A 13,795-nucleotide genomic window follows, 5' to 3' on the forward strand; every position below is an offset into this window, starting at 1 on the left:
CCACCCCACAGGCCACCCCCCGCCCCCTCCATGCCGCGTTCCCGCCAGCTGAGAGCAGGTGTGGATGGCGCCGGCGGGACTCGGCGTTTTCACGACGGCTGCTCGGCCCATCCCGGGCCTTGAATCGGCAGGCCGGCTGCGTAGAGTGGCCCGCGATCGGCGCCGCGCCAACCACGTCGGCGACGCTCTGCAGAGAATCGCATGCCGGCATCGGGGCGGCGTGGCGCGATTTGGGCCGGTCGCGGGGATTCTCCGGCGCAGCCCCGGGCTGAGAGAATCCCGCCCAATATGCTGTTCAGAGAAAAGCCATGAGATTGATTCCTAATATCAGAGCGAGGAGGATGATATGAAACCCACAACCTTTTCAGTCTTGTGATCTTATTGAGGAATGTTAAATGGCAATTTTACAGAACAGTTCAATGCAGAAAATTACTTCAAACTAAATTGCAAGAGTTGTACAAGAGGATGCAAGTTCAAATCAGTGAAAGACAAATTTAGGGTTGAGATAAGGAAATACTTCTTCACATAAATGGGCTTCCAGGGAGAACCAGTGCTGTGGGCAGGAGAGGGGAAATTGGTAATTTTAACTCCATGCATCCATTAGGACTGACCAGTGGAATACTGGTCAGTGCACAGTCCCAAGTTAAAATACAATCAAGGACCCATTACACCAATGGGATGCTTATTGGATTTTAACTTGAACCTGGGTAGAGATGTGGCCGTGGCTTTTCCACCAGACAGAAGCAAGTTGTGAGGATGAGGTTGATGCTCCAAGGCAAGTTGAAATTGTTCCTTTGTATGACCAGGAGGCTCCTCTGCCCAATCCCCCTCCCTTCCCTCAACAAGACCATTCTGAAAAGCCTGCCGCACGACCTTCCTACGAGCAAGCAAGTTTTTAAAAATAAATTTAAAGCGCCCAATTACTTTTTTTTCCAATTAAGAGGCAATTTAGTGTGGCCAATCCACCTACCCTGCAGATCTTTTTGGGTTGTGGGGGTGAGACCCACGCAGACAGGGGGAGAATGTGCAAACTCCACACCGGACAGTGACCCGGGGCTGGGATCGAACCCGGTCCTTGGCACCTAGAGGCAGCAATGCTCCCGACTGCGCCACCATGTCGTCCAGCTTGCAAGCAAGTTATCCTTGGCCACCACACCCTAGCCTCCAGCTGCCCAGAACATCTGCTGCTGGCAGCCACAGCCAGCTGTTGCTTTCTACCTTTTTCTGTCAGGCAGCTGACTGTCCACAAACAGCTGGGGCCCGAGAGTTAAAATACCTTGGGCTTAAAATCTGAGCAAGTGAATGATTAGAAATGTTTGCTTCACTGGATGATCACGGTGGGATGAAATGATTTCCTCCTCCTTATTCATTATTGACACTTTAATTAAATACAGTTGTTCTCTGATGACGAGGTAACCTAGAGAACCCATGTTTTAGGTTGGTAAAGAATTTGACAATTCGCGTTTAGCATAAGGAGCTACGCAATGTCAGGAGAATGGTTGAATAGGCGAACATTCAAACAAGTTGTATAGCTGGGATGCGTTCGAGGTTTCTGCTTGAGATAAATGCTTACCATCTCCGTCCATATCATCATCACAGGCATCACCTTTCCCATCACTATCTGTATCACTCTGGTCATTGTTAATTGATATTCGGCAGTTGTCACAAGCATCTCCATAGTTATCTTCATCTATATTCAACTGATTGACATTATGAACCAGCACACAGTTATCCTGAAAAGAGAAAGCTTATGCTGTAGTACAATCGCAAAATGTTATGGCACAGAAATGTTACAGCTAACCTCTCTTAGCCTTCCCCACAACCTGTGGCTTTACTTGGATTGGCCTTAGAAATATAGAAACAGAGAAACTAGGTGCAGGAGTAGGCCATTCGGCCCTTCGAGCCTGCACCACCATTCAATATGATCATAGCTGATCATGCAAATTCAGTATCCGACTCCCGCTTTCTCTCCATACCTCTTGATCCCTTTAGCTGCAAGGACCACGCCCAGCTCCCTCTTGAATATATCCAATGAACTGGCCCCAATAGCTTTCTGTGGTGGAGAATTCCACAAGTTCACAACTCTGAGAGAAGAGGTTCTTCCGTCAGAGAGCTTACCCCTTATTCTTAGGCTGTGACCCCTAGTTCTGGATGTCCCCAACATCGGGAACATTCTTCCCGCATCTAGCCTGTCCAGTCCCATCAGGATTTTATATGGTTGTGCAGCCTTCAGTTCATTTCTCGTCTTCAAAATTTGTAAATACAGATGCAAGGAAACTCAAGCAACCATGGACAATTGGACAATGAAAACGGCCTGGTTGGAATCAGTTTGCAACGGCAAGCAAGATAGATCTTTCTCAAAGCTGGCTGTATGTCAAGATTTTCTTTGCCCACTCCATGAGTTTCAAAAAGTTAAATATCTTGGGAGTATGTAGAGGGGAGAGAAATCGGGTAGGATAAAAAAAAAATAAAGAGAGATAAAAGGTTGGCAGTGTTAAAAGTAGGACTGTTACCCAGGTTGGAGGGGATGCATTGCAAGTTGCTGAGGGAAGTGTGGGTAGAACGAGCAAAGGCATTGGTCACAATATTCCAATGCTTCCTGGAAGTGGGAGTGGTGCCAGAGAACTGATGGGTACATTGCAAATACTGTAACCCTATTTTTACTATATTATATATTTTCATTATATCTCTCCATTGGTCAACACTCTAGGGGCAGCCACAGGAAAACATATAAGAATAAGCTCAAGGCTGCCCGAAAGCACAGAGGCATTAACACCACTGGCTGTGAGGAGAAGGCTGCAGACCGTTTGGCATGGCTCCACCTGGTCCATCCAGGCGTGAGCCGCTTTGAGGCTCAGCAATTTGACAGTGAGGCAGAACGGTGGCAGCAGAAGGAGAGGAAAGCCAGCCCCCGCTGCGGAAGAACTTGTGGGTCCAGAATTGGGCTCCTCAATCATCATTAGACTCATCAAACCTGACCGATGTCACCCTCGATTCTGAGGGACCGCCGCTGCCGACCCCTACTTTTAATAAAGGGATTCCATAGGAACTAAATGGCAGTGGCAGCATGGATTTCAAATCAGCCAATTAGAAATGGAAAGTAGAGAGTAGTGGTGAATGGCTGTTTCTGATAGAAGGGAAGCTTACAGGAAGTATACTGGATGGGGTTAGCATTAGAACCACAGCTCTTATTAATATGTCCCGGGTTTAGGTATCCAGGTCATAATTCTAAAGGTTGCTGAAGGGGGCAGCACGGTAGCATTGTGGATAGCACAATTGCTTCACAGCGCCAGGGTCCCAGGTTCGATTCCGGCTTGGGTCACTGTCTGTGCGGAGTCTGCACATCCTCCCCGTGTGTGCGTGGGTTTCCTCCGGGTGCTCCGGTTTCCTCCCACAGTCCAAAGATGTGCAGGTTAGGTGGATTGGCCATGATAAATTGCCCTTCGTGTCCAAAATTGCCCTTAGTGTTGGGTGGGGTTACTGGGTTATGGGGATAGGGTGGAGGTGTGGACCTTGGGTAGGGTGCTCTTTCCAAGAGCCAGTGCAGACTCGATGGGCCGAATGGCCTCCTTCTGCACTGTAAATTCTATGAAACTATGAAATGGAACAAAATGCAGTAAACAATGAGGAGGGTTATTGACAGGCTTCAGGAAAACATAGACAAATTGGGGAAATGGGAAGACACATGTCAGGTGAAATTGAATGCACAGAAGTATGAGTTAATAGTTTTTGGGAGGAAGATTGTGAAAAGGTAGTAGAAAATAAAGGGTTCCAATTTAAAGGTAGTGCAGAAATAGTGGCCTACTAGGAGAGGTAGACAAATCTTTGACTGGGAGGCAGGAAAGATAAATGCTCTTTAAAAAATATACGAAGTCCCTGGCTTTAAAAATTGCAGCATGTGGTCAATTTTCACTCCAAAAAGGGTATTGGAGCTGGGGCAGATGTAAAAATTTGAAATAGATTCCAACAGGACACCAACCTGCCTCAAGCCATCCCAAATCCAGCTTCATGGAAGTAGGACAACCTGCTTTTAATAATAATCTTTACTATCACAAGTAGGCTTACATTAACACTGCAATGAAGTTACTGTGAAAAGCCCCTAGTCGCCACATTCGGTGCCTGTTCGGGTATACGGAGGGAGAATTCAGAATGTGCACGTCTGCACGTCTTTCGGGCCTTGTGGGAGGAAGCCAGAGCACCCGGAGGAAACCCACGCAGACACGGGGAGAACATGCAGACTCCGCACAGACAGTGAACCAAGCCGGGAATCAAACCTTGGACCCTGGCGCGGTGAAGCAACAGTGCTAACCACTGTGCTACAGAGCCGCCCATTTTGTCCTGGCCACTGGGTTTGCACATTTTGTCCTGGCCACCGGGTTTCCCAGGCCTCAGGGTACCAGCATGTCGAGGACAGCTACTGGGAGAAGATAAGTTCTTTTACAACACTGAGGGTGGGCCAGAATTATGCCCTGACATTCGAGTTTCCAGCCTGTTCCTGTGCCACCTTCACAACCTACTACTTCAAGATTTGAGCCATTGAGTACTAAAGCAAGGATATTATGCCAAACGTTTATTCAGGTGGAGTATTGTGACCAACTCTGGGTACAAAACATTATGAAGGATGCCAAAGCTTTGGAGAGATAGCAGGGGAGATTATTATAATGATGATTATAAGGCATGAGGATCTTCAGTTATGTTAAGAGACCAGAGAAATTGGGACCGTCATTCTCAGAGCAAAGAGGAGTAAGGGGAGATTGTATTGATGGACCAAAAGGCTTTCTTCTATGTTGCATTATTCTGTGATTCGCTGATTAGTGTTGCACATTATTTTTTAAAAATCTTAAATAATTGCAGACTTTAGTTACCTTTCAAAATTCCATCAATTACCATGTCTAACTGGGAGTCAGTCATGGATAGGGATGGCTATTAACGCTCATGTTTTAACAGATGGTTGGTTTAAGATTTCATGTGGCTATGTTTATGTGGGTAGGTTTAGGGTGTACTACTTGCACAATTAAAACTGAATATATGCCTGGGAATAGTCTGGTCTAGAGAGTGAGGTTTTAATTTATATTCTTTAATTTATTGCCCGGATGTGGAAATGTTCAATGACTGAAAATAAACATTTTGACAGCACAATAGCAAAAGAGGAATGAAAAGTCCAGTCTGAAAACATGAGCTGTAAGTCTGTTGTCCAGAAAAGAAACAAAAACCTCCCCCCCTCATATTTCCACTGGCGATTATTGCAAAATCATCAATGCATTCCTTATGGAGTACATTTGCTAAAAGGTATACTAACAAGGCTGTTGAATTGTGTTCAGAATATCTTCCAAGTGTTCTCAACATGACTCCTCAGTCCACACCCTTGCCCCTCCCTATCCCTGCAACCTTTTCCAACCCTACAGCCCTTCAAGAACCCTTGTGCTCCTCCAACTCGGGACTATTGTGTTACCCCAATTTTAATTTCTCTGCCATTGGTGCTTGTGCATTCAGCTGCCTCAGCCTTAAGATCTGAAATAACTTTCCCAAACCTCTCTGCTACTGTTTCTCTCCCTGCTCTTAAAAACCTGCCTCTTTGAGGTATCTTTTGGCTACCCGTCCTTATGTCTCCTATGAGGCTCAGCGTTGTTCGCTAACCCTCTCGTGAAACGCTTTTGGACGTTTTGCTGTTAAATGCAAGTTGCAATTGTTGAATTAGGAGCAAGTGAGAATAGCACCCCCCCCCCCCCCCCCACCCCACACACACACACAACAGATCCTGGTTTCTGTAAGAAATCTAGAATAAAGTTAAGCTACTGCCGTTTCTGTGGCTACATATTGGTAAATGGGATACTGCATGAAAATAGGCAATGGGTAAAGGAGAGTGTCTGTCAAGCTTCGTCTGCACATAATTTATGATCTAATTTAATTTATTTAAAGACAAAACCTGGTTTAGATAAGATGTCCAATAAAATGAAAAGCGTTAATCATTGAATTGATGTACCAACTAATAGACAAGAATGGACGTTAATCACTGATTACTCTTCATAACGGTCCTCTTTAACTCCACCGTGCAGCCATGGAGCTACTGGACAAATTCTATCAAGTTCAACCTACGGTCATATATCTGATCTGAGCTGCTTGCTCGTAAACTTCAGGATAGTTTTTCCATTAACCTGTCTCACACTGGCTGGCTAGCTATGTGTGCTACCCACTAGCAAATCCAGTAACTGCACAGCCTGGGGTTTGTGGAGCGGTTTACAGGTTGGCAAGCTACTGGCTGAGATTAACATGACCTAAGGTTGAACTTGATGAGATTTGTTCCAGTAGTTCTCATTGCATACTGTGAATACCCGCCAGATTCATTCTGTTCAGGCAGCGCAATCACACAAGTGCATTGGGTTTTCTGAAATTCTCCAATTCACACCCATTCTTTTCTATCAGGCAATGCCATAAATAAAGGTTTACGGCCCTCTGTTGTTTCTATGCAGTTGCTTATAATCCCCGCCCATTCACAGGAGCATTCATACATTCAAATAGAGCTCCACAGGCTTCTGACAGAGAAGATTGTGGTAAAGATGGGTCACGTTTACTCAAAAATGAAGAAGTGAATCTTCTTAATTATCTCAGAAACATCAGGGTGCAGTGGAAAAACTAGAGTACATTTCACAAATTTTGACTCTGGGGGTGCGGGGCAAGGTTTCACATGATTAAAACGCTCATTGGGAATTTGACTGCGGAAGTTAATCTATCCTGCACCAATATTAGTACATTCAATGGCAATTCCATTATCACTGCTGATCAAACTTCTGGAATTTTCTACCTATCAGCAGTGTGGGAATCCCTTCACTTCAAGGACTCAAGTGATTCAGGATGGTGGCACACCATCACCTACTCAAGGGAAATTAGGAATAGATAGTAAACGGTGCTCTCCCAGTGATGCCCATATACCAGGACTCTTCAGCTGAATTCTTGTTACTCATCCCGTTACTCAAGAAAACTTGTTCTAAAATTCTACCTCAATATCTGCAAAGATTAGGACTCGTTGTAGGGCCAGAGAAGGTTACAGATATATGGAGGCCATGAAGAGATTCAGATATAAGATGGGAATTTTAAATTTGAGCTATTAGGGAATCAAAAGCCCAATTAGGTCAACAAATATTCTTCAATTCTCTGCCCACAGCACCACAACCTGCACCAGGCACAGGGCAAGGAGACAGGTCTCTAATCTACCCCAGCCTGAACATGGATCAAACTCCATGTTGTTGGCACCAGTCTGATCCACACCAGCCATCCTGCCAACTGGCATCCCCCCACCCAAGAGTCCGATACGCATGCTGTAGCCAGGAGCGATGGATGGTGGTGATGGAGGCTCCAATTGCCTCCCACCACAACGATGACCAGGAATCTATCCTGCTCTTATTGCCTGCAATTGGCATACAGAACGTTGGAACGATTTGCAATTTGATACTCAAGTTAGACTATGGGGTCTTGGAGTGGGACATGAACCTAGGGCTTCCAGCGGCACCATTGCGCCACAAAACCTCGGCTTGATAGTGGTGTAAAAGACTTGTACTTGGACTGAAGTATAAGAACTCCAGCAATACTTATAGCATTGCTGGACAGGGCACAGAGGTAAGAAACAGGAAGTAATTTATTAGGAAAGGTTAAAGAGCAGTTCAGATATACAAAAAGGGTTGATTTATTGACTTAAACCCCTTTTGGTTAAAATATTCTACTGCTGTATTTCATCGAATCTCTGCAGTGCAGAAGGAGGCCATTTGGCCCATCGAGTCTACACTGATCCCCTGCACCCTACCCAGGCCTACTCCTCCGCTCTATCTACGTAACTTCACCTAACCTGTACATCCCTGGACACTAAGGGGCAATTTTATCATGGCCAGTCCACCTAACCTACACATTTTTAGACTGGGAAGAAATCGGAGTACCCAGAGGAAGCCCACACCGACACGGGGGAGAAAATGCAAACTCCCCACAGACAGTCACCCAAGGCTGGAATTGAATTGGGATCCCTGGCACTATGAGGCAGCAGTGCTAACCATTGTACCACCGTGCCGCCCCTAATTTTGAGAGGTCTCCAAAGCTGCACATTGCTATCGGTATTTACAACTGAACCGTTACAAACCATAGAAAGAGATGTTGGTGTTATATTTTAAAGACATGCCTGTGCATTGAAAATGCCATCTCCATCTGCATCGTCATCACAAGCGTCACCTGAGCCATCACCATCAGCATCTTCTTGTCCAGAATTGGGAACAAAGATGCAGTTATCCTGAGGAGCAAAAAGATTAAAGAAATTAAATTCAGAGTAAATATCCATATATAAATAATCTTATTGGCTTCAGACCATCAGCCTTGAGAATAAAAGGACAAGTGGATTCATTGGAGAATAAGATTAAAACATTTTCCAATCTATCCAAAGTCGCCTGTACAATACAGAATCTATATATTACCATTCAAACACAGTGGGCGGGATTCTCCGTCCCGCCACACCCATTATGTGATTTCCATCGGGAAATCCGCAGGCGTGAGTGCGCTGCCGGGGAAACAGAGGATCCCACCGACAGAGAATCCAGCCCAGTTTGTTTTTGGACTGACTGCAACTGCTTGGGCTCAAAGGGTAGCAGCGGACTCTCCACAACATTAGAAAGCATTCTTTCTGGTTGTATCACAGCTTGGTATGGAGCCTGCTCTGCCCAAGACTGCAGGAAACTACAAAAGGTCGTGAATGTAGCCCAGTCCATCACGCAAACCAGCCTCCCATCCATTGACTCGGTCTATAATTCCCGCTGCCTCAGAAAGGCAGCCAGCATAATTAAGGACCCCACGCACCCCGGACATACTCTCTTCCACCTTCTTCCGTCAGGAAAAAGATACCAAAGTTTGAGGTCACGTACCAACCAACTCAAGAACAGCTTCATCCCTAACGCCATCAGACTTTTTAATGGACCTAGCTCGTATTAAGTTGATCTTTTCTCTACACCTTGCTATAACTGTAACATATTCTGCAGTCTCTCCTTCCTTCCCGATGTACGATATGCATTGTTTGTACAGCATGCAAGAAACAATACTTTTCACTGTATACTAATACATGTGACAATAATAAATCAAATCAAATCAAAATAACCCCACCTAACCGTTGGACATTGAGGGACAATTTAGAATGGCCATTCCACCTAACCTGAACTATGGGAGAAAACTGGAACATCCGGAGAAAACCCACGCAGGCATGGGGAGAACATGCAAACGCCACACAGTCACCCAAGGTCAGAATTGAACCGAGTCCCTGGCGCTGTGAGGCAGCAGTGCTAACCACTGTGCCACCGTGCCATCCAGTGAGGCTCAAAGTCGGCATCAAAGATTCACAGTTTTAATCCTTGAACATCTCATTCTGTGGATTTAATCAGTGTATGACTCTCCTGGAATGTGTTTCTCAGTGTGTCTTGTACTAGCACCCTCAATTGCATGTTGGTACACACAATTTGCTCTGTTAGACTGTTCAATACTGCTATCCTCGATATCACCCTATTCTTGATTGGGTGGTAGAGGGTCGCCTAATGAAATACATGCCTGGATGTTTCTGGAGGATGCCATTAATTGTGCATGTCAAGCACCTTGTTGCAAAGCAGAGGAACGGAAGACCACTGACCCATGTCATTGGGAAAAGGGGGGTGCAAGGAAATGGGTTGGAAACAATACAATGGCACCATTCCTCTCTGAATGTCAGGAACTCTCTGAACTCTTTGGAAGAGTGTCGAGAAGGCTTTCTAATTACTTCACTCAGATCATAGAAGCTGAAAGGGAGGTTTCCTATTGATCTTCAGGGGTGGAGTCCATCTGGCTGCTGCTTTAGCTTAATGGCCAGAAGACTTCACAACTGGTTGCCAAATGGATGAATTTCTCCAACCATTTCCAACCACAGAATCTTGCTGCAGCTTGTGCCTGGGGTATCTAAGACCCATGTAAATATACAAAGAGGTTCCAATCAGGTCAGGAATGGTGCATTTAGATGGACTCCACCAAATCTGGTTGGGGCTGGTTTAGCACAGGGCTAAAGAGCTGGCTTTTAAAGCAGACCAAGGCAGGCCAGCAGCACGGTTCAAATCCCGTACCAGCCTCCCCTAACAGGCGTCGGAATGTGGTGATGAGGGGCTTTTCACAGTAACTTCATTGAAGCCTACTTGTGACAACAAGCGATTTTCATTTTCATTTCAAATCGCACAGTTGGGGTAAGGCCAACCCTGCAATGCTCAGTACTTTATTGCCAAATACAGCACCAAATGATTTGTGACGAGAAAGGGAGCTGGTTTTGATGGCAAACTCCTACTTAAGTCTTAAAAGTCATTTTCCAATTTGCTTGAACACAGTGCATCTGATTTGAAAGTGTCTTTGCCCACCATCTAGCAGTGCTATAAGTTTCTGCAGTTGCAACAAGCAAATGAATTAAAATGATGAAGAGAAACTGAATATGAAATACCAACTTGTATGTCATGATGTTTCCACTTCCAAAAGACATATGGCCTGGTGAAAACAGGTTAGTGTTCTCTTCATCTCAGCTATTTCACCCCCTTCGCAAGCAGCCATTTGATGCGGTGTGTAAACTGATTGCCCCGCTGATTGGGCTGGCAGCTCCAGGGAGCGGGCTGTGGTTTTTAATTGGCATGATCGACGAAATGATGCCGGACGATGCCACTTCCTGCCGGAGCTGGGTTGACTACGACCTTTGGCCCCAGTGGCAGGATTTCCAGATCCTCGGGGAAATTCAGCCCAGGTACAGAGGGAGCAAAGTGGGAGTGGGACAGAGAATTAAAATGGCAAGCGACCAGAAGTTCAGGGTATCACTTGTGAACTGAACGGAGGTCTTCAGCAAAGCAATCACTCAATATGCCTTTGGTGCCCCGACGTAGAGGAGACTGCAGCGTGAACAGTGAATGTAGTGTACTAAAAGCTGAACAAAGTACAACCGCCAGTTTCACCTGGAATGAAGGCTTCAGACTCCGCACAGTGGGAAGGGAGAATCATAGAAATCCTACAGTGTCTTTCGGCCCTTCTAAAGACCACCCTACCTTGGACCAACCCCCCATTCTATTTCTGCAACCCCACCCAACCTTTTGGACACTAAGGGGCAATTCAGCACAGCCAATCCACCTAACCTGTACATCTTTGGACTGAGGGAGGAAGCCGGAGCACATGGAGGAAACCCATGCAGTCACAGGGAGAACGTGCAAACTCCACACTGTCACCCAAGGCCAGAATTGGACCCGGGCCCCTGGCGCTGTGAGGCAGCAGTACTAGCCACTGTGCCACACCTTGTTCATTCACCTTGTAGTTGAATTCTTTCCATTTCTGCTACCACATATGTACTCAGTAAATGATACTGGAAAAATACCAGAGAAATGCAAGAAACATATGATGGAATTTATAGGAAAGGTTATACAGGTACTGTGGCCTAGATTTTCATCCTTCAGGTGTGTAGGAGGTGTTGAGAAAATTGCCTGCCCACCTTGGGAGAAAGTACCCGGGGGGGGGGGGGGGGGGGGGCGAGTGCAGCTGGAGTCAGGTCAGCCGACCTGGGAAGAATATGGAGGTAGCCATAGGGACTGTTAGATGCTGAGGTGGGCTATTTAAAAGACCCACTGTACACTTTCTAGAACCAATGAAGTCCAAAGTGTAGAGTGGATGTGTTAAAAAAGCTTTGAAAAAAGTAATGAATTGAGAACTTTCTCCTATATTTGGAAAAATATTCTGTAGTACAAGTTAAGTGTCAATCATCTAGTCTCAAAAATGACAAACCACAAACCCACGAAACCACTTAACTTGTGTAAACAAACATTGTGAAATTGATTTCTGCAGTCAATTTCACCATGTATGTTCAGTGGTTTCACAAGAGTTTTAGTTTGTGGTTTTTGAAACTTAAAAGAGCCCGAGTGATTGGCTCTTTTATTACCTTATCTTTTTCAAACATAGGAGAAAGTTCTGAATGAATGACGTTTTTCCCAGTGCTTTTCTCACATTCCACTTTACACTGTAGGGTTCACTGGTTCTTAAAAGTGTATAGTGGATCATCGCCCATGGAAGTGCCATAGCTTGGCATGGGGGCATGAGGGGACATGTTACGTGAGTAAAAAGGCAGAGATTGGCACGGGGGATGAGGAGCCATAAGTGTGGGCGGAAGGGCAGAGATTTGGCAGAGGGGGCATGAAGGATTACGGGAATGGATAGAGTGAAACAACTTGGGATAGGGGGCATGAGAGGGACCTTTTGAACTTACCTTTTAAAAGGTCCCCTCATGCACAATAAGGCTGACAACGCTTCTAAGGGCCCGTAAAACGCAACTCTTTCAAAACCAGGCCCTACTCCATGAACATTGTGGAGGAGTAGGAAATATCTACCTCCACTATGGAGCCAGTCAAGTCAGGACTGGCAGACATGGGGACTTCGGACAGGCACCAGTCTGCACCCTTTAAAAGCACTCCTGAAGGAATGGGGTCAGGAATTCCAGGACAGAGATCCACCCGCCATTTTTAAAAAGGTTCCAACTCAACCCAACTAGTGAAAATCTCAGGCTTCTTATATGGAATCTGACGCTAAATATAAATCAGAATTATACCCTTCCAAACTCTACAGTCCCCTCCATCCTGCTGCGTCCTTTCCTTCCTTATTGCCAGGAATACTTTACACATGCAGTCACACAGACGCTGTGCTTATTTGTGTTTGTGCTCTGCTGGGATTGAATCCCGTCCTTTTAGCTTCACTGTCACGTGAGCAGCCAGTGTGAATTTGTACATTTTACTAACCTTTCTGCAGCTCTTATCTGGGCACCTGAGATCCTGGTCAGGGTAGCCATCGATGTCAGTGTCTTTGCCACATATGTAACCATTTCCAGCCCAGCCGATTCCACACTATAGGAAGAAACAAGGTGGCCGTGAGTATTCTGCCGTGCGCTTGCTGAAGGCTGCACAGACTAATGCATGAAGGAAGCCACTGCGAGACCAGCAGATACTGAGGCTTGAGTCGCCAACGTGAAATTTTGGGCACTGACATGATTCAGCTGGAGAAGCACAAATATTTTAAATGATCGGTAAACAGTTAACATTTGACCGTAGAACATTAGGGAGAAAGAATGTTAAAAATACACAACTGATCGATCAGCACCTGAAAAGGAATGATGAACAAAGGGTAAACTGACAGTGAGCTGAAGGTTTTTGGTTCAGATGCTGTATTTTTGCAACAATCCTTTGTCTGTAGGTTTCCAGCAACTACAGTTTTGCTTTTGATTCACCAAAAATTCCAATTTTGTTACCTTTTGGAATAGCAATAGATGACCGGAACAGCCAGTGCATGCCTGTATATGCTTGTCTCAAAGCTATTGCTAATCCATGCCAACGAGTGCCGACCTAACTGTTGGACCATTTTGCAATATGTATAGTACAAATGTAGTAAAGGGTTAACAACACTAGGTGGCGCTACTAAGTGATTGTATATAAAGCTGCATCTCTAGGAATTCTGGGAGAAGCGGATAAGAAAGAGAGAAAACTGAGGGAGTATAGCATGAGGTTGAATTATAGTGTGGTTTATAAGTTAGAGAGATTATTGATTACTATATCCCAGGTTCAGTACTATTATTTTATTATCTGTTATTCAGTAAAATGTGTGAACCTAATCAAGTTAAGTAGTGGAAATATAACATGCTACCAGTAGTGTAAAATAAATTAGTTTTGATTTAAACATCTTAGTTTATATTCTTTGTCAACACTACATATCTGGATATCTTGGAGAACAAGACAAGGAATAT

At 45.2% G+C, this 13,795-nt stretch overlaps 1 protein-coding gene across 1 annotated transcript in view; it reads right to left on the bottom strand.

The window, feature by feature from the left end:
• The window catches only part of LOC140429232 (thrombospondin-4-like), a 162,999-nt gene that overhangs the window by 61,919 nt on the left and 87,285 nt on the right, over positions 1-13,795 (bottom strand). The window contains exons 11-13 of the mRNA XM_072515983.1: positions 12,798-12,902; positions 8,165-8,272; positions 1,574-1,733 (exon numbers count right to left, since the gene is read on the bottom strand). Coding sequence (XP_072372084.1) covers positions 1,574-1,733; positions 8,165-8,272; positions 12,798-12,902 — 373 coding nt within the window. The remainder of the gene's footprint in view (positions 1-1,573; positions 1,734-8,164; positions 8,273-12,797; positions 12,903-13,795) is intronic.

Source organism: Scyliorhinus torazame, chromosome 9 (genome assembly GCF_047496885.1).
Source record: "Scyliorhinus torazame isolate Kashiwa2021f chromosome 9, sScyTor2.1, whole genome shotgun sequence".
Classification (NCBI taxonomy): Eukaryota; Metazoa; Chordata; class Chondrichthyes; order Carcharhiniformes; family Scyliorhinidae; genus Scyliorhinus; species Scyliorhinus torazame.